The 21,801-nt window shown below is 46.8% G+C and overlaps 1 protein-coding gene across 3 annotated transcripts in view; it reads right to left on the minus strand.

Annotated features, from left to right (window-relative positions):
• Positions 1 to 18,387, minus strand: part of PLS3 (plastin 3) — a 93,417-nt gene extending 75,030 nt beyond the window's left edge. The window contains exon 1 of one of the 3 annotated variants that reach the window (XM_072626436.1): positions 18,291 to 18,387. Coding sequence is in view for 1 of the 3 variants with exons in the window: in XM_072626435.1 (XP_072482536.1) it covers positions 5,579 to 5,630 (52 nt within the window). In the remaining 2 variants the exon portion in view is untranslated. Of the gene's footprint in view, positions 1 to 5,578; positions 5,652 to 18,290 lie in introns of those variants that run through there. The other 2 variants (XM_072626437.1, XM_072626435.1) reach the window with 2 other exon arrangements.
• Between the last annotated feature and the right edge of the window lie 3,414 nt (positions 18,388 to 21,801).

A 21,801-nucleotide genomic window follows, 5' to 3' on the forward strand; every position in this document is an offset into this window, starting at 1 on the left:
GCATCACTTGCCACCTCCCAGAGCACACTCAGCCCACTCCCATCTGCACCATGCTTGTACACGTCTTCTGAAGTTTCGGGGAAAGTAGACTTAGTATCCAAGAACACTAAAACTGAGAGCAGCCCTCATGCCCAACAATATCTGTTGCTCAGCCTGACTCACCTTTGCCGTGCCCTACATTGATGAAACTAGGCAGCCCTTCCCTAAGCAAGAATGTTCATAGCCAGGTTTAACATGATCACAGCTCTAGCAGATAGGGTACTGGGCCTAAAGGCAGGAGACTCCTCTTCCTGAGTTCAAATCTGGCCTCAGACACCTCCTAACTGTGTGACCTTGGGCAAGTCACTTCACCCTGCTTGCCTCAGTTTCTTCATCTGTAAAAAGAACAAGAGAAGGAAATGGCAAACCACTCCAGTATCTTCACCAAGAAGAAAACCCCAAAAGGGGGTCACAGAGAATCTGACATAACTAAAAAACAGCCACAAAAAACAAAAGTCCAACCCCTTTATTTTATAAATAATGAAACTGCAGCTTTGGGAGAGAAGTGATTTACTCAAGGTCACACAGATATTACGAATCAGAGTCAGGATTCTAACCTAAGACTTTTGATTTCAAATCCAGTGTTCCAATTGGAACATACTGCCCCTACTTCATGCTACAGTACCGGTAAGAGAGACCTGAAGGATACATGCTTCAAATTGCAAGAGTAAGGCTAGATATCATATGCCCTTGAAATCATAATGGTAAAGGAGGGGCCAAGCACTGACTGGTTCGCCACCATGTATGTTTGAGTAGTTGTGACAAGGCTCTCACCTTGTCTTCTCCTACCTCAAACATACAATCTTCCGCCTACAGTTCAGGAAAACATCTCTCTCTGAAAATCCCATATCAAATAATCTGATGTCCCAGTTCAGAGCTCTATGAACTAAGATCACATTCACAAATCCAGCAGAGCCCAACAGAGATGTATCTATTAGCAGCTGCCTTGCCTGCCCTCTTCCTTCCAATTGTCTGTCTCCAGGATTAGTTGAGATTTGGAAGAAGCCAGGAGGGATAGCATGCCACAGGCCCAGCCCAAAGGCCAGTGGCACCAGGTCACATAATATATGGTGGGGAGCAAGATGTAAGAAGACTGGAAAGCAGAGGGAATCACTGGAGTTTATTGAGGAGTGTAGAGCAGGGAAGGGGTGGTTGACAAGGCAGACCTGTACTTTAGCAAAATGACTCTGGCAGATGAAAGGAGGTTGGGTTTTAATGGGGAGAGACTTGGACCAACTGGAAAGCTATTATAATAGTACAGACAGGTGACAAGGCTCTGAGTCAGGGTAGTGGCAGTGCAAGGGGAGAAGAGACATAATGGAGAGATGTTATCAAAGGGGGAACAAGAAGTGACAACAGACTGGTGTGAGGAGAGGGGTGAAGTCAGGATAACACAGAAATAGCGAGTGAGGGTGACAGGAAGACCGGAGTGTCCTCAATGGTAACAAGGAAGTGAGGAGGCAAAGACTGTGAGTTTTATTCTGGAAATGTTGAGTTTGAGATGTTCAAGAAGCAGACTGGGATAGGAGACTGCAAGTAAAGAGAGGTTAGCTTACGTGATAAACAGATTCGCCAATCATTTGCACAGAGATGCTTGAGCTAATGGCCCAGATTGTTTCTGCTTCACCTGTTGAAAAATTCAGTGTAGTTCACTGAGTGCTCATGTGTCTGTGAACTGTGACACTGAGCAGCTAAGAACCAGGAAATCCCACTCATTACCTGCTCTTGGTCAGCCTCCTGGAGAGGGTCTTGGCATTCTATCTCATTCCCAAGCTTCTCTCTTCAGTAAGATTTCAACACTTGTGATCTCCTAAGAAAATGGGATTCAGCAAACAATGGTTTCCATTTTCCCATACATAATGTGCAATTGTTCCAGTCTGGCCTAACACAGAAGCCAGCACACAATGCACATCTTTGCTAAAGACTAAGAAGGGTTACAGAAACACTGTGATCTTCAAAATTGTTATTCATATGCCCACTTAAAGATCGAATTAGGAGTAAAAAAAGGCAAAAGATCAAATCAGAACCAGCATTTATGTATGCATGTTGGCATGTTAGAAATAAACTTCATTTCTGTGAAGTTGGATCTGGACTTCTTATACTCCACAGGCAAATATCCCTCATCTCTGCTTTAGCTCCCTAGAAATTCAACTGGAAATGAGGAGTGTAGGGCAGTGGAGAAGCCCTGGCTTTTAATCTTTGCTCAGCCATTTGTTTCCTAGATGCCATGGACAAGTTAGCTAGCTTCCCCTTGAACTGCCAATTTCTCCATTTATAAAATCAGGAAGTCACCTGACGCCCCTTCCAATTGCGTATCTATGAGCCAGCCTCGGGATTGTCCACATTTACATGTTTTCCAATCACCAAGTTATTTCCCACATGTTATCTCATCCAAGACTCCTAATAACACTTGACAGCATTTTACAGATGAAGAAATTGAGAAAAAAATAAGTAAAACAGCTTGCTCAAGACCCCTTAACTAGTAATGAACAAAACTCAAACCTTCCGACTGCTTTCTCGGCCAGTATTTCATCTGACAGGATCCTTATCCAATACAACTCTTAATTCTATTGCCATCACCTCTAGCAGGGGTCAAAAATATTTTTGTGACCACTGTCGCCATTGTTATTGGTTAGAAAACAATTTTTTTCCAACCAATGATCCCCCTATAGCTCAAAGATCCATCTTGCAGATAGATCTGTTTCTGTCTGTTTCTGTTTCTTTCAACCATGTCCCTTAGCTTTCAAACACAAAAAAGGGTCAGAAGCCCTGAGCTGGTTTCTTTTGTGTGCATTTGACTGCTCCAAGACATGTTTGATAGCCCTAAAAATCCCTGAGGTAGATCAAAAAAGCAAGCAACATAGAAAGCAAAATGGAAAGAAGTTGGAATGGACACAAGACACACAGGCTAGGATGGCAAAGACTGGAGGGAAGACCCTCATGGAAGAGCTCAGAGAGCCACCAAAGTCGCCAAAAAGTTCCTCTGTAGCCTTCCTGCCATGGGCCAGCTTTCCCAGTTCTATGACTCACTAAAGGTGATATAAGGACTGAGAAAGACTTGGAGGGAGCAGTCCTGGAGACCGGTTGTTCTTGGTGTCAGTGAATCTGATTAAGAACCCTGGAGCCTCAAGAGGGTAAAATCAACATATTTTGGTCAGAGTGAAGGATGGACTTGCGCGGTATCTGTGCTATTGGTTCAATTTCAAACCTCTGCTCCTCAGACCTGAGAACTGATACTCTCATGAACTCCTTTCACTCTGACCTGAGCATCCTCCCAGCCTTGGGCTAACTTGACTATTCCAGCACAGATGCTTTGTGGGCTCCTAACAATCCCAACCCAAAGACTGAATACAGGAAGTTAAAGTATGCCTTTGAGAATGGCAGTGCTTCCAAAACAAAAATGCTACAATCAGACTCAGAATTAAACCAAGGCTGTACTCTCCTGACACAGGACAAGGAGACAGCAAATACCTGAAAATCAGTATCTTAAATAATTACACCTCCCATTTACCAAGTGTCTCTGGGAGATGAGCAAAAGGGTCTTCCTCCAGTTATACGTTCAGTCGTTTTTTAGTTGCGTGTGAGTCTTTGTAACCCCACTGGGGGTTTTGTTGGCAAAGATGTCGGAGTGGTTGGCCATTTCCTTCTCCAGTTCATTTTACAGATGAGGAAACTGAGGCAAACAGGGTGAAGTGACTTGCTCAGAGTCACACAGCTAGGAAGTATTTGAATTCAGGTTGTCTCGACTCCAAGCCAGGCACTCTGTTCGCTGCATCACTGAGCTGCCCCTCCTCCACTTATAGCCTACCAGTTACTGGCTCACCAGTTTAGGACTAGAAGTAACATTTGCCATTACTCAGCTTTTTCCTCTCATTTGAGAGATGAGAAAACTGAGGCCCACAGTGAAGCAATCTGCCCACGTTCACCACTAAGTAAGTAAATCTCGTAGCCAAGCTGGGATTCTGAGACACCAGTCCAAAGCATGGTAGGAAAGAAGAAAATCAGGAATACTATGGAACAGAACACCAACCTGAAGATTTTTTTTTAAGTTATATAACTTTATTACATATTTAAAAGGACTAGAAGTTGTACATAATGGATTTGGAGTTTCATGCACAATCATCTTTTTTTCTGTTCTACTATGTTATGGAAATGTTTGCTTTATTTAAGTTCAGCATAAAATTGAGAAAAAGCAGAAACTAGAATACCAAATATGGGGTTTTTTTTACAATATATTACCACATTATTCATTTTTAAAACACACAAAAAGAGATGGAAAGTTTTGATAATAACTCATGGAAAAGTTCCAAAATGTATTTTTAAAAGAACGTATGTGGACATTTAGAAATGGAAGGCATAATTATTTAGAGCCACCACTGCCTGATCAATGGTATAGAATACCAGGCTGATTTTACTTCTCTCTCTCTCTCTCTCTCTGACATTGTTTTAGGTCTCCCAGTTCTGCTTCTAACTCTCCAGACTTCAACATTATGCATCTAGAAACTTCTGGAAATCTTTTCAACTTGGGATTTCTATCAACATCTAGGACTTTCTCACCCTAAAACCATTGTGGCCCCATTTTTCCAACTTGGGTTGTGTTTTCGTTCATACTCCTCGACTCACTGGACATGGTGGGAAGATGGAATATTACTTGCTTCCCATTAACTTCCCTTCTTTGAGGTTCATTCAGTATGGTATTTTTCACCCATTCAATTCTGGATGTTGTCTATTGACCCTGGGACATTTGTTCATAGTCAACAAATTCAGGGTCCGTTTCCAAACACAAGATTTTACATTATTCATTAGGCTCTTAGAAAAAAATGCAGAATGGGCTAGTCATGGATCAAGAGCTAGCCTATCAGCAGTGGGGTGCAGTAGGAAGAACACTGAATTAAATCAGTTAGCTTCTTCATCTGTAAAATGAGGTGGGGGGGGGGAGGTTAGACTAGATGGTCTCTCTAAAAGTTCCTTCCAACACTAGATCTATGATCCTATGATTTTTGAAACTGAACCCTGGAAGGGTAAAGGCCCAATCGTGGCTCTCAGAGAAAGCTAATTTCTGACTTTCAGTCCTAAGTGACTCCAAGACAGATGGGCAGAGCGCCATCCAGGAGTCCCACTCACCAGAGCAGAGGTAAGAGGATTTCAAAGCTACAATACAAATTAACTCCAGACTTTCTCAATAACTTCTGCTGGCCTCCTGAACTCAAATCTTTCTCCACTGGGAGTCACTGACATGCTGATGAGATTGCCTTGCTCAGTCCTCCTGTCTAGCCATCATCCACCTTCAGGTTCTTCCTAGTTAAGTTCCTGCTCACCCCATCATAGGCCTTGATCTGACGAGCTCATGACCTTCCACCCATACTCCATTCTCCAACTCCCAGGGTCCTTGACAGGAAGAGTTGTTGTTTAAATGGAAAAGGACCATCTCCTTTCAAAAGGAAGGAGAGCCAGTTCTGCCGTGCTGTGCCCACATGCCCAGGGGAAGCAGGGCTGTGGCAACATGCAATTCAACTTCTCCTGCCCTTTAAGGCCATACCTGTAGTTACTTGCCATTTCCCATATGAATCAGTTCTCACTGAGCAGAACATCTGTCAATGCAGCCTGAGACCAGGAGCACCTCATCCATGGCTTGCCGAGCATTTTCTGAGCCATCCGGCAGCTGACCCAACTCCTGGAGAAGGACATGGTGTGCACACCATCCACAATGTGGTAGGGCTGGAAAGAATTTTATTTTTGTCAAAACTAAGTGGGGTGTGGCTCCTTTCCTTGCCAAAGGGCTATTTTCTTCCAAGGCCCTGGTGTCTGCTGACCTCCATTTAAAGGCTGAGCAACAGGCTGTTTAACTACAATTAGGTCACTCTTTGCTTCTTTTTTCAAAGATGCAATAATTATTGCTAAGAAACAATAATGTTTAAATTTGAGTTAATCTTACTTTGGATTTGAGTACCTATAGCCACAAGAATATGCTTTACTTCACATGAGCTGGAAGCAGAAAAGTATCTCTATGTGAAGAAAATGGCAGAGGTCGTAGTCCACTTTTTACACATGGCAACATCCACATTTGGGGATTCGGTGACATTAAAAAATCATATTGTTATAAATGTTATAAAAGGTCCTCTCTGGACCTCTATCATTCCTTCCATCTCTGGCACACTCTGAGCTTAAAGCACTTTCTTAGGCCTCCATTTTGTTTTTATTTGAATAAATGAGGGGATTGGCCAAGCTGATTTCTAAATTCCCAAATAGGTTAGCCTTGCTGATGGGCAAGATGCAATCTAGCACTGAAATTCTCTGGCCCTGATTCACTTTTTAGGATTTGGCCTCCTCAACTGTAAAACGAAGGACCTGACCCTAGCCGATCTCTCGGGTCCCTCCCAGATCTAAGCCTAGGGTCCTGGAAACTACAGTAATGCAAGTTCTCCCCAACTAGTACCATCTTATTTCCCTTACCTAGTTCGCATTATTCCAACATAAACATGCTTCCAAACAGTGGCACAATAGATAGAACAATGGATAGGGAGTCAAGAAGACCCCATTTCAAATCAGGCCTCCAACCCTCACTACTTGTGTGATCCTGGGGGCAAATCACTTGGCCTCTGTCTGCCTTCATTTCTCATTAGGTTGCACTCCTCCATACTGCTCCATCATCTCCCCTTTCAGCTTCCATTCCAATGCCCGCTCCTTGAGGGAGCTGTCTTTGGTGACATTTGTATCCCCATCACTTAGCAAGGTACCTGACCAGAAGTGCCCAATCAATGCTTGCTGACTAATTGGCTAACTGTGGATATCAGCGTCTACCTCCGGGGTTTTGCTAAGGAACAGACAAGCACATATTTATAACATGCTTAGCAAACCTTAGAGCACTCTAGAAATACCTAGATTGGACGGACCCATTTTGATCACTGGAGCTGGTGGCACATCCTACTGAGGTCTTAAGGCCAGCTGTGGTGATAGTGATGGCAGTCTCCCTGGAAAAGCAACAAGCTTCTGGAAAAATGTGCTAACAGTGGGTAAGTCATTTCCAGGAGCTTCCTTGGCCTTCCCCATGATAAGCTCATCACCTGAACCCCAGCCCAGACCGGTTCAGCTTTGACACTCTACTTTCCCCTGGGATGGTGGGGAGGGGAGGGTCTCCAAGGCCCTCTTTATAGAGGAGTCCCTCCCCTTTTCAGCTTCCCCCTTTAAACTAGAAAATCCACGAGGGCAGGGACTGTCTTTTTGTTTGTTTGCCCAGTGCTTAGCATAGGGCCTGGCACACGGTAGGCACTTAGTAAGTGGTAACTACCTATTGCTCAACTTGACCTACAAGCCCTCCATGATGCAGCTCAGCCAGGAGGCAGGAAGGCCTGGATTCAAGTCCTGCCTCTGACATTTATCAGCTACGTGTTCTCACTTTGCTCACCTACAAATGGGGATGATGTTCTTGATGATGTCGAGACGACCAAACGTATATAAGGCATTTTGCAAACCTAACTGTGTGACTAGCAAGTCTCTTAAACCTGTTTGCCTCAGTTTCCTCAACTGTAAAATGAACTGGAGAAGGAAATGGCAAACCCCGCTGGTATTTCTGCCAAGAAAACCCCAAATGGTTCACAAAGAGTCAGCCAGGACTGCAAAATGACTGCACAGAGAAGGCCCACACAGAGAAGTCACTTGCCAAGGCCTCGGGGGCAGGGCTCCTTCCTCTTTACTGTGCGAGCTCAGAGGAAAGGGGCTGCAGGCCACAGGAGCATACGCTCCAAAATCTCGTAGGCTGACTGACATTTTTACAGATGCCAATTTTTAAATGTTGCTAATATATTATCTACAATTAAGAAGGAATCTGAAATGAGACCGTTGGAGCAGGAATCAACAAAGAAGCAGTACGGACTGGCCAAAGGCCCAGATCTGGAATCGGAGGGCCAAGGGTGGAACTCAACTATTCACTGCCAGTGGGCCACTGGACAAGTCACTTTTCCTCTTCTTTCAACGTGAGAGCTTAGAATTAGCTGATGCCTTAGGTCACGTCTAGCTTTTTACCATATGTGGGGGTGGGAGGGAGATGCTAGGTTTGCTATCCTCTCTGCTCTGGGCTGGCAACATCTGGAGAACTGGCTGGGCTGGACTAGACTGAAAGGTCTCTTGGAGATTCTGCCATCTTCTGATTGTAAAACAGAATCAGCATTCACTGCCCTTATTTTACAGCTGAGGCTTTGAAAACACCAGTTCCAGCAGCTACCACCTTTGGGCCCATGACCTACTAAAAACACTCACTCCTAGAAGATGTTAAATAAAGCCCTCAGTCTTTCTTCTGGGAGGCTGAAGCTTTGTTTTTTACTTTTAAAAATGATACAACCTGCTTGAATGGGGAAATGTGTTTCCAGGATTGCACATGTAGAACCTATATCAGATTGCTTGCCATCTTGGGGAGGGAAGAGGGAAGGGAGGGAGGGAGAAAAAATTTGGAACTCAAATAGCTTATAAAAAATAAATGTTAAGTACTATCTTTACATTTAATTGGAAAAAAATAAAATACTATTTACAAAAAAAGAATGATACATCCTTGATAGAGGCCAGGCCCCCAGTTAGCCCCCAAATATGCCTGAGGGGCTCCCAGTAGAACAGTTGTCAAGAACCAACTAGACTACAAAAAAAGGAGAGGGAGAAAGAGGGGAAGAGAAAGAGGAAAGGGAGAGAAACAAGGTAACTGGACCAGAATGGCAAGGTCATCATGGGAGAGAGTGCCCCAGGTGAAACAAACCGATATCCCAATGGTGAAAATACAAAAGCAGAGAGAAAATGAACATTAACTGTCTAACTGTGCTCAGTCATCAAGAGAGGGGCAGCCAGTGAAGTATGGAGATAGCACACAGGGGAGTGGAGAGGGCCCTGGATGCAGAAAACAGCAGGGTGATAAGCCTGGCTCTGACTAGCTGGGTGACTTTTCACCCAAAAAGGGACTCAGTTTCCTTCTCTGTGAAATGAGGAGAGACTGGATCAGGTGACCTGTACCAGGTCACTGTTGAGGTCCCTCTTAGCACTAAATCCCATGATCCTGGGAGATATTAAATGACTCCCAGATCTAGCCAGAAGATGGTAATATAATCCAAAGATAACTTGGCTGCTGTGGGGCAGGTGAGACCAGTGAATGGCTTTGGCCAGTAGAGGGGTGGGAAGCCAATACGAAAAGCTGATATTTCACCTAAAAGGCTAAAGCTTCCAAGTTTGGTGTACTATATCCTAAGCCTGATCTAAGAGGGGCTTTCCCAGGCATATCAGCTAAGTAGAGTCATCATTTTCCCCCCACTACTAATGGTCTTCTTTAATTATAATATGTGCATAACTTAATATATTATCTGAATAATTTCAGTAATGGATGCCTTCAAGAAGGATGAAAACAGCATCAAGGTCAACTAGCGCACTGACGGTAAATTATTTAACTTGCAAAGGCTACAGGCCGAGACCAAAGTAGAGGGGGAGTTGGTGACGAACTTCGTGCACTCAGTGCAGTCTCTGAGGCTGAGATGCAGCACAGTATGGATTCTCTGCCACTTGTGCTCATTTTGGCCTAATGATTAACGCTAAAAAAACAGAGGTTCTCCACCAGCCAGCACCACATCATCCATATGTGGAACTATGGAGGTTACAGCAAATGGAGAAATTCTGAATGCTGTGGCTAAGTTCACTTACCTTGGCAGTATACTTTCCAGGGAAGTCCACCCACATAGATGACGATGGTGTTGACACACACACAATGGCAGAGCTAGCTCAGTGTTTGGGAGGCTCCCAAAGAAAGTATGGGAGAGAAGAGGTATTGTGCTGCCTACCAAACTGAGGGTCTGCAGAGCCATTGTGCTGACCTCGTTGTATGCCTCTGAAACGTGGACAGTCTGCCAGTGCCATGCCAGGAAACAGAATCACTTCCATTTGAATTGTCTTAGAGAGATTCCGAAGTTTACCTGGCAGGATAAGGTACTAAACACTGAAGTTCCCTCTCGAGCTGAAATGCCAAGCACTGAAACTCTACTGCAGAGAGTGCAGCTCTGATGGGCTAGACATGTTCAAATGCCAAATGTGCGTTTGCCTAAAAGACTATTTTATGGAGAACTCACATGAGGCAAGCACTCACATGGAGGTCAGAAGAAGCGATACAAGGACATTCTCAAGGTCTCTGAAAGACTCTGGATTTGATTGTGAGACACGGGAGATACTGGCACAGGAGTACCCAGTAAGGTGTGCCCACATCAAAGAAGGCACAACGTTCTATATCCAAGCAGAATTGCAGTGGATCAAAAGAAATTTGAGATCTGCAAATTTAGAGCCATCTTCACTCCAAATGTTCATATGGACTATTGTGCCTGATGTGTGACAGAACCTTTGAGCTCATGTAGGTCTGATCAGCCACAGTTGGACACACTGTACACTAACCTCAAAATAGTGATGTCATTTTGGTCCTCTTCAAGCCCAAAGGAGAACAACCAGCCAACCTGAATAACTTGAATAATATACTCTAAAGCCTTCAACTTAAGAGCAGACTATTGAGTAACATAAAAAAATCACTGAAAAGCTTGGCATGGGGAGATCCAAGTCATTTATCCTCACATCCCTACCCAGGACATCTCCTCCAGGATCAAAAGGGTTTTTAGACTACATTAAAGCTTTGTGGGCACAAACTTTACGTACTTCAGCTGAAATTCAGCACCCTGAAATCTAAAGACCATATTTAAAAAAAAAAAAAACTACCTTTCTCCTCCTCCCCCACAAGCCAACTGTGAATAGCCATTTCCTCCAATTGTATGCCCTGATTGTACGCCCTGATTGTACGCCCCGATTGTACGCCCCGATTGTACACCCTGTAAGATTCTACTCCATCCTGCATCCACACCTGCTAACTAAATCCAAGGCAAGCAAACAATTTCCGCCATGCTGACTTTTTCCAAACTGCTTTTAATTTAGTAAGACTATAGAAAGCTCCCCTTTCTTCTTTAAGGGAGACATTTCTGGTGGACTGGTCATTCATTAGGGGTCATGAGGAGTAAAAATGTCGACTTTCAACACCACCAAGGTCTTGTATAACATCAAAAGTAGTAACTAGCTTTTCCCAACCCCAGCGGCCACTGCTCAATAGACTTTCCCCCAGGTTACTGCGGTGTTTAGAGCAGCAGTGGTGCTGAAAAATTTTAAAGAATTCCATTCAACAAGTATTTTTTTTTAACACCTACTGTGTACGAGGACATTAGGCTAGATGCTAGAAATAGGAAGAACAGCCCCTACCCTCCAACAGCTAGCTGACACTCTCTGGAGGGAGGGAAGGAGAAATGAAATCGAAAACATACATACTAGTAAAATGACAGGTGGAGGGGAGGGGTGAGTGCCTAACATCTGAGTGAATGGGGCAATGAGCTTCAGGTGCTAGACATGCAGCAGGCACAGCCGTAGAAGAGGCACCTGAGTTGAGCTTTGAAGGGATTCCAAGATGGGAGGGGGGAAAGCATTCCAGCCTTCGGAGCAGACACAGAAGAGTTAGAGAGCATGTCATCTGGGCTGTGTGGGCTGGAAAGTAAAATTTGTGAAGGAAAATCAGGTGAAATCTGATGGGAAAGATAGGTCAGACTGTGAAGGTCTTTCAAAGCCCAACACTTTCTCTGAGAGGCAACAGGGGGCCACAGAAGCTTCTTGAGCAGAGAAGGAACACAGGTGGCTTTGGTGACCAAGGAGGACTGGGCAAGAAAGGCCGCAAGCAGGAAGCCAGTACCAAGGTAGGTGGGCCTGTGGCCTCAGACCACCTCAGCTGGTTTCCTTTCTCTGTCATCTCCTGGCAAGTCTCTCAAACTCACTGAACTCAGTTTTCTTCATCTGTAAAATGAGAATAATATCTGTGTGATTTAGCTTAACAAGTGAGGCTCCAACACAATAATATACATGGAAGCGTTTTGTAAACCTGGAGCTTAAATATGGTGCCAACAGGACTAGTCGGCAGTATGTCCAAGTAGCCGACAAAGCCCTTGTGACACATGGGACTTCAGTCCTGTAAGGGTATGATTAGCCTCATTTTGTAGATGAGGCTTTAACAGACTTGAGTTACTTGGTCCATGGTCACACAATGAGCAAAGGCAGGAGGGCAGGACTTGAAGCCAGGTTTGTCTCCTGAATACCAGTCCAGGGTTTTTCCCACCACCTACTGCCTCTCTATCATGGTTGGTTAAGGAATGATAATGCTCCAGCTTTGCTAAGACATGAAAAATATTAAAAATGAATTACAGTTCCCTGAACAGTCAGGAGTCTTGGGAAATCAGTTCATCTAAACTGTCCCCTTTGGTTTTTCACATGCAGTTCTGTCTTCCTGATGGCGTGCTGCTCATTCCATGTGCCCACATGTCAGCTCCCTTTGACACCTTGTTTTGAGCGAAGCATTCTAGCTCAGACCTCCATTCACATCCAATCCATGGCAAGGGCAGGCATAAATTACTAGGGTGACAAAGGAATAGCAGGCTCTCTAAGGAGTCATCGGGAGTACAACACTGGCAATCTAACTCCTTTAATATTTTCTTAAATTGAACCCATGACTTTAGACAACATGTATGTGTCGCTGGAGAGAAGAGAAGAAACATTTTGGAAGCCTCTGTTAAGGGAAGCACCGTGCTAGGCACTGGAGGAGACATGAAGCTGAGTTCTGGCCTGGTTTGTGACCTCCAAGAGCAGATAGACTAGAGGGGAGGATAAGACCCCAGAACAACGTTCTGCTACATGCATTTGTGAAGTGATCACAGCATGCTGCAGGGACTCCCTGATACCCAAAGAGAAAAGCCATCCATACGGTTGGAGGAGGGGGCAGCAAGTAGGGTTCAGAGGGCCCGGTATCTGTGAAGGCTGCACAGAGGAGCTGGTCTTGACAGGATGACTAGGAACCCAACAGATGAAGGATATTAGAAATGGCTTCCAGGAACAAGGAAGAGCTGGTCTGAGTGAAACAACGTGCATGCAGAGGACAAAGTTGTCTCCATTTGGTCAGAGCCAAGAAGATGTGGCTGGCAAGAGAGGCAGGAACCAGACTGGGGGTAGCCTCGAATGCCAGAATCTTACTTGCTAGACAGTAGGGAGCTGTTGAAGATTTCTGAGCAGAGAAATGACAGAAGAGACCTAGGCATATGAAAAACTAATAGAAAGAAGGCAAATTCTGGCCGGTCCTGATGATGATTCTACTGAACCTTTCGGAAAGCTTGTAGCAATGCCAACAGTGGCACATGATATATACTTGGGATTCCTATAGCACCTGTGTGCAGAGGAGCTATGCCATGCAGAGATCTCATTTCTCCTTTAGAAAAGAGATAGCATGCTCTCTAAAATGAATCCAGATGGCAACAAGGACAACCTCAATGGCCTCCTTCAGAACAGCTGCTGGTTCACAGGGCAAGGGGCTTTCAAATACATGCATGCATGGCTTTTTCCAAGAGATAAAACTACCTCCAGGTCACAAAGAAAACTTCCTAAATTTATCAAAGAAGACTATTTTATTACATAACATCAAGGCCACAAGCCTAAAGTAACTACCTCTGATGTTTCGATAATTCAAGAATCCTCCATTATTTTCTTAGTGTGGCTATTTCCTCTACTGATACAGACTAAAATCCCTAAACAACCCAGTAGACAAATTTCTTATGCTGGTAGGGCCAAAAACAGCCTAGTAATGAACCTCTCTGAACTGACTGGCCCTCAGAAAACACACCGTACATAATTAAATGTAATAAAATTCAATGCTGGTGAGGCTGTGGAGAAACATACATTCAGTCACAGCTGATAGAATGGCAAGCCTGTACGATCTCTGGTGATAATAATCCAGCACTTCACGGGAAAGTAATTAAGGCTGCACTAGAATGATAGGTACCTCAATCATTTTGTTACATAATCGTTACAGTAACCAAATGACCTGAATAACTGGCTCATTATTTCGGGGAGTATCCATACCTTTAGCCTTACTGTTATTCAGTGTATCCATTCTTCTGTGACCCCATTTACGGTTTTCTTGGCAAAGACACTGGAGTGGTTTGCCATTTCCTTCTCCAGCTCATTTTACAGATGAGGTAACTGAGGCAAACAGGGTTAAGAGACTTGCCCAGGGTCACACAGCTAGTAAGCTTCTGAAGCCAGATGTGAACTCAGGAAATTGAGTCTTTCTGACTCCAGGCCAGGTACTCTGTCCACTATACCACCTAGCTGACACTTTAGCCTTATTACGATAAGTTAAAGTAGAAAAACAACTGATTTCTTCCCCAAGCTCTCCTAGATTACAGAGCAGCAGCCTAACTCCCACAAGACTGGGTACATAGAGTGTGTGTGTGTGGGGGGGGGGGTGCTTCATGTGTCTCTGAAGACTCTCTCTTAATTCAAAAGGAGGCAAAGTTAGTAAAAGTGAAGGCAAAAGGTTCTCGTAAGAAGGGCAGGGACCAGAACAAAGTCAAGGGAAACTGTGGTTGTTACAGATGATTTCCAAAGATGTCTGCACTAAGACACCTTCTCCTCAAGGGACAACCATTCTTCCCAAATCCTTTTCACTAGGAGTCCACAGAAGACTAAAGTAAACATCCCAGAAACACAGTAACTGCTGGTCACTGTTGTTTACCAAAGCAACAATTCATGGGCAAAAACTCCAAGTCATCTACCTCCAGTTGGAGCCATGGACTTCCCAAAAAGCATCTCAGGTAACATCTTTCAAACTTCCAGACACCATAAGCCTGGTCCACTCTTTTCTTCTCAGAATTCCATCCCACTCAGAGAAAAGACTTCTTCATTAGTGAAAGTAGCAAATGTTTCCAAACTTGCCTTCCAAAGGCTACCTTTCCTCCCCATGTGTTTGACACAGACGTTAATTCTGAAATCATCTGGATGCAATCAAAGTTTGGCTTCTGTATCAAATAATGGAAAGAGAAAACAGCTTTGCCCCCAGATTTATACATGCTCGGATACAATGGTAGAGTTCAATCACATAGGCTCGGAAGCACATTCTATCAGCAACTTCCTGGAGCCATTAAGGAGGGGCAACCGGAGAGAGAGGCTACAGGCTGATGACTGGCCAAAGGGTTGACTTCTCACTACACACTTGGGCATTATCACCAAGCACAGAGGGTCAGATCCCTGGGACTGGGGCTAAATGTAACTTTCAGGTTTCTGACAGTGCACTAGCTAATGATGCTACGGCCGTAGAAACACTCTGTAAAATCTAATTCTAAACCTTCTTAGAAAAGGATAAATGTATGACCTAGCACCTTTGTCCCTGTTGGTCACTGTACCCAACACGGCCCCGTTTTCTACCCCCAGCTAGGAATTGCAATTCCCATCCATCAATTCAAATTCAATGGTGACAGCTGACTAAAGATTGGAGTCTTCAGTTTCCATCATCTAATATAGTCTAAGCATTATTCAGTTGGCTGTGTCCATTTTCGAGATGGGAAAACTAAGGCAAAAAGGAGATGATTTGACATGTCTCTCTAGGTAGAATTTGTAGGTGTCATTAGGTACAGCTGTGGTAGTTGGACTGTGATCTTCTGAGTGGGTCTCCCTGTGGACTTTTCTAAAACTACTCATTCTTTAGGCGACTTTGGCATATCCTGCCTATGGCCCACAGTATGACTGTAGATAGGTCACTTAACCCATCTGATTCTGTTTTTACCTCTTTACAACAGAGCTGCTACCTCACAGAGTTGTTGTGGGACTCAGCTTACAATACATCTAGCTGAGAAGAGCTTAGCAAAGCTCAAAATGCTCTAGAACGTTGTGCTATCTCCAGAAACCAAGCACAAGGATTAGCCTCTCTATTCCTTAGCCCATGGGTTTCCTCATCTGTAAACTGAGGTGGCTGGCCAAGATGACTTCCAAGTCCCTTTCACAGTTCTCAATCTCAGGATGACTCTCAATTTGAGGAAGTTGGGTCATTAAACCATGCTGCTTACTTGGGACCAGTTCACTTGGGAGATTTTCTTTAATCACCCAACTAGAGGCTCCCTCCCACTAGCTGGAAAAAGCTAGAGCCCTGGCGGTGACCGTCTTTGGCCACAACTTTTTGCTTTCTTCCTTTTTAAGCCACCCACATACCTACCTTTCTAATCTGTAGGTAACAAGCCTTTTCTCAGGTGAGTCATAGGATCAAGGAATATTTGAAGGGTCTTAAGAAATTCATTTCCACAAGAGGGCCCTACAGTGCTGTCAATTTCCAGTTGTCCAGGTAAGGGTTAATCCCTTTTGTCCCCTTTCCGTGACATGTGACTATTAGCCCAGGTCTGGGGCACAGTTAGTCAGGGAGACGGGAAACACAAGTTTTCATGAGCAAAGCATTCCAAAGTAAACCCCCATCTTCCCAACGGAGCCAGGGCAGTTAGTGAAACCATCCTCCGCCTTGCCCTTTCCTTCTTTAGGGTTTTGCCCATATAACATTTGATGCTGAACGGATGTGCATGGTTCTTAAGGCTCCTTTTCTCTTTCAGTTCTCCTGCTCATGTGTAAACCCACCACAACAGAATTTTAATGTAATTCCCAGGCTGCAACGAAATTGAAAATATCCAGGTAACCTGAGCAAGATCAGTTTGGCACCCAAAAGGCAACTTCTCCTGAATACTGGCTCTCTACACCTGAGCTAGCCCAGGTGACTGGGCAGTCACACCCAGTCTTCCCCTTTGGGTTTGGAGAAATTGTTTTAGACAGTTGTTTCTACTTTGTGATTTAAATTAACTCCTAGAATGGAGAGCTGACCACTTAGAGACCCCAATCTCCGCACCCCCCCCCCAAGAAAAACCACTTAAATCAGGATACATAAGCCAAAAAAAGAAAAAGAAAAAGCTCCCATTCCTCATTTTCTTACTCCTCCCTGTGGGCAACAAGTTCAAATCTAGCATTTAAGGAAGAGATGAAAACAGCCTAATTAGCAGGAGAAGAGGGCATTACTCCAGAAAAAAAAAAAAAGGAAGGCTAGTCAGGAGGAAAAACCAAAACCGGGGCAGTGAAAGCTGAGCCAACCTGAAGAGTAGACAGAGATCGACAGAGGCAGGGGTGAGGCGTGCCTGGCCACCACTCAACCCCTGTGTTCAAGCTTATCCTCTTATGTCTAATCATTTTAAGCTTTTATTTTCAAGAGGGTCCAGGAACAAGAGTGCTTCAGGTCACCCAAAGAAGTTGGAGGTAAATTCCCTGACTCACAGCTTAAAGGAAACAGGGTGGTCATAGAATGTCACCGCTTAAGGTGGCCTCAGAAGGCATCTCGACTCTTCTAGTCATTTTACAGAAGAGGAAACTGAGGCCCAGAAAGGTCAAGTGGCTTTGCAAAGGCACACTACTAAACTATTCGAGCTGGGTGTTAAGTCCAAACATCCCTCGGCTAAAAAGGCGCAGTTAAGCTTCTCAGACTAAAGAGTATTTGAGTGGCGTGCTAGAGGTTAGAACTTTGGTTCGAAGGAAGGTCGGTCCGCTGACCAGGCAGGGGCAGGCTATCATTCCCTTTGGGACGGCCCGCGCTGCTTGCCGCAGACCGAAAGATAAGTTCCCCAAAGCCTGAGGTGCCCGGTTACTAGAGCAGACCAAGTTTTTCAATGCCCCCCACGGCGCCTCTAGCTCCTGGATCCAGCTGCAGCTACCATGAGGATGCAGAAGCACCACCCGTTGGCCTTGGGGCGGAGAAGTGTACTGGGGGGCGCCGCGCTGGTTAGGGGGGCTGTGCTGGGCGGGACGGCACCAAGGGCCCCCCGCCGTTCCCCACTCAGCCACTGGAGGGGCCGGAGCAGCCAAAAGGAAGGAGGCTGCCACCTTCGGGGAACGGCGGGGAGCCGGCTCGGAGGGAAAGGAAGCGCCCGCCACGGTCCGCCACAAAAGTGCTTACTCAGAGGCGGCGGGCGGCGGCAGCAGCCCCGGAGCCAGCCTCCCAGCCCAGCCCAGAGCAGCGCACCGAGAGCCGCCGCCCGCCGCCCCCGCGGCTCGGCCCTCCCGGCCCGTCTCGGCCCGGAGTCCGGGCGGCCAGCCCCAGACTGCGGCAGTGGCTTCAGCTGCGGCGGGGCTGCTTCCCTCTCCGCGCCTTCTCCAGCCGCCGCCGCCAAGCAGTCCGTCCCTGCGCCAGTCCGCGGAAGCCCCGAAGCCCCAGTCCCCGAGGCGGGTTAGCTAAAGCCCACGTCGCCACCCGGGCACCCACTCCGCCCTCCAGAAAGAACGCCGGTCGTGCCCGTCCGGGAGCCGCTCCCGAGTCAGAGCCAGGCCCAGGCCAGCCGCGCACTCACACCCGCACAACTTACCGTGCCGCTGCCGCCGCCGCCGCCGCCGCTGCTGCTTGCGCCTCCGCCCGCTGCCGCTCTGCCGCTTCCAGCCACCGCGCTGGCTCCAGCCTGGCCCCTACCCGGCTCTGGCTCCTCCCCTCCCCTCCCCTCCCATCCTTTCCCCTCCCCCGCGCAGCTCCAGCCCCCCCCCCCCCCCCCCCCCCTCCGCCCCGCCTCGGTCACGACCATTGGCTCCGAGGGGGCCAGGAGCCGGGCTAGGCACCCGGACCAGAGAGGAGATTGGAGAGTGGATCTGTCACATCAAACGGTTGGGGGCGGGAGAGGTGGGGGCAGGGGTGGAGAGAAAAGTCACTGGGTAGGGGGCCTGGGAGGGGGAGGCGCGATTGGTCCCGGCTGCGGGCCCTTGAGGGAGGCTGGTACCCCGCGCTCCCCTCCACTCTTCCTCATCGGCCCAGTAAAAGGGGAGAAACCGGGGACTGTGTCACGAACCTGGTCCCGAGCTGGGAACGTCGAGTTAGTGAGGCCCACGTCTATGGGGGCACGGGAAGGGGAGAAGAGCTGTCCGCTCTCTTCCCCTCCAGTCTTTCTCATCTTCCTCCTTGAGTTCAGGAGAGCCCAAGGACCCGCCATGGATCTGGTTCGATTCATGCCCAGTGCAATAATAGTGACCCAAACGCCCCTTGCCCAACAATAGATTCATGCCAATCAGCATTTCGGTTGCCCTTCGGCGCCTGGCACTGTGCTCGGGGATGCCAAAGCCAGCCGCCCGTAGCGTACGCCCACCTTGTACCATTGCAGTGAAGAGACCACCCAGAAATATATTCGGGGGCAGGGAAGGAGGGGGCCCAAGGGCAAGATCGCGGTGCCCTCAGAAAAGCTGAGGAGCCAAATCACTAGCGGTGCCCGCGTCCCTGCTGCTCAGCAGCTGGCCCGACAATTGCTAGACGTCTCTGGTCCGGGAGCGATCGGGCGGCAAGGACCGTAGGTCCGTCTAGCCTTAAACTAACTACTCACACCTGAGTAGGAGACCATCCCACAGCTAGCCTCCCCCGCCCTCCAGGCCATATCTCCCCAAGGTGCGTCCCACCCACCCGGGGCCGCGGCTTCCCAAACCAGGCAACTCTTTCCTCGGGTGTTTGGACAAGGGTTTCGGTGGCCGAGCCCCCTGCATGGGCTTTAAGAAGCGATTGTACTGCTCACACTGGCACCTCGGGGCAGAGGGCACCTGGCAAGGTGCAAGAAAACCTGTTTGGCCTTTCCTTCTGCAGCCCAGGCTTTTGTTAGTCAATCAATAAGCATTTATTAAGTGTTTGGTATGTCTCAAGTACCGAAAATATAAAGCAAAAAAAAAAAATCCCTACCCTGAAGAAGCTCACATTCTAATGGGGGAGATAGGCAACTATGTCTACACAAGCAGTATGCTGGGTAAAGGAGAGCTAATCTCAAAGGGAAAATTCGGGGAAAGGGGCGGAGACCAGAAAAGCCCTCCCGCAGAAAGTCAGGGAAGCCAAGAGCAGAGGAGAACAGGGAAGGGATTCCAGGTGTGGGAGAGAGCGAGACAAAGGAATAGACAGGGGAAACAGAGTGTCCTGTGTGAGGCACAGTCAGTATGACAGGGTGGCTGGAACTAAGGGAGGGTGAAGAAGAGAGAGGTGTCAGAAGACTGGAAAAGGATCTTAGATGGAAAACAGAACGCTATCATCACTTGAAACAAAGAATAAGAAGGAGCCAATGGAGTTTTACTGAGCAGGAGAGTGACCCAGGCAAACCCAAGCTGTAAGAAAATCACTTTGGATTGCAGCTGGCAGAGGTTTGAGGCAGAGAGACCAACCAGCAGGTTATTGGAAGAACCCAGGCATGAGGTGATAAGGATTTGCAAGAGGACAATGCCTCTGCAAGTGGAGAAAAGGGGACACAGACATCCAAGTGATAGCATGAAGGTGGAAATGAGAGGATTTGGCATCTCATTGGATCTGAAGAGGGTTCAGAATGAGAGAAGAGTTGGGACTGACCTCTAGAATGTGAACCTGGGTGACCGTGATGATGGTGGTTCCCTCAAGAGCAACAGGAAGTTAGAAAAAAGGACTAGTGGGGTGAGGGGAGGAGAAAAAGAGTTCTGAGTTGGACATATCAACAATGCTCATTGGACATCCAGCTCAAGATGTCCCACAGAGATCCAAGACTGCAGGTCAGCAGAGAGGTTAGACCTGAGAATTGTCAGTCTAGAGATGCTCAGTGAATCTCCAAGGGAAATTGAATAAGGTCCCAGGACAGAGCACTGGGGTACACCTTGCTGGGACCTGGACAAAGAGCCGGCAAAGGACACTGAGGAGGGGCAGTCACAAAGGAGGAGAGAGCAGTATTATACCGAGGCTAGAGGGGAAAGAGTGAGAGCCAGTATCCCAGTCTGAGACTGGAAGATTCCTAGTCACTTTGGAGAGAGGAGCTGTGGTTGATGATGATAGAGAGATAAAACGTGAATGAGAGGAAAGGAAGTGGAAGCTACTATTTGGAGATGACTTTCTCAAGGAGTTTAGCCAGAAAAGGGAGGAGAGATATAGAACCAAAGGCACTGTTACCAGTGTTTTCATTGTTCAGTCCTTTCAGTCCTGTCCAAGTCTTCCTGACTTCATCTGGGGTAAAGATACTGGAGTGGTTTGCCATTTCCTTCTCCAATTCATTTTACAGCTGAGGAAACTGAGGCAAACAGGGTGAAGTGACTTGTCTACGGTCACACAGCTAGGAAGTATGTAAGGTCAGGTGGCACTGTGCTAAATGCTGGTGATACAAAGAAAGACCAACGTAGTGACTGGTCTTCTGGAGGTCATAGTCTCACAGGGGAGACAGTGTGCAAACAACTACGAAGAAACAAGATAGTAGACAGACTAAATCGAAAATCATCTCAGGCAAGGCACTAGCATTAAGGGGACCTAGAAAAGACTTCATGAAGAAGGTGGAATTTTAGCCAAGACTGGAAGAAAACCAGGGAAGCCAGGAGGCGGAGATGAAGAGGGAGAACATTCATGGCATGGGGACAACCAGAGGAAACTGGCCAGAGGTAGGCAATAGAATGGGGCTGATGGAGGGACAACCTGCTAGACAAGGCAGGAAAGGATGGGATCAAGAATGCATGACCTTGGCAAAGAGGAGCTCCACCTCTTTCTGAAGGACACGAGTGGAGGAGACAGTGGAGAAGGCAACACATCTGAGGGACGTGAGGTAAGGAGGTGAGCAAAAGAGAGAGCCTCAGTGAATGACCTCAGTTTTTGTTTTTTGGTGTTTTTTTTTGGTGAAGTATGAGAATGGGGAAGATGGGAGGTGTGCCCTGGGAGGCTTGAAGAGGGAGGAAAGGATTGATAAGAGCCAATGTAGTGAGTGAGAATGAACCACATTCCTTAGGGAGGTGTAAAAAGATTGTGCCTTGCTATAGTGAGGTCCCAGTTAAGAGTATGTAACATACATTTGTGATGGGTCACCATAGTGACTGGTGACACAGGAACTTTCTCCAGCTCTGTTAAACAGCACACAG

Source organism: Notamacropus eugenii, chromosome X, assembly GCF_028372415.1.
Source record: "Notamacropus eugenii isolate mMacEug1 chromosome X, mMacEug1.pri_v2, whole genome shotgun sequence".
Classification (NCBI taxonomy): Eukaryota; Metazoa; Chordata; class Mammalia; order Diprotodontia; family Macropodidae; genus Notamacropus; species Notamacropus eugenii.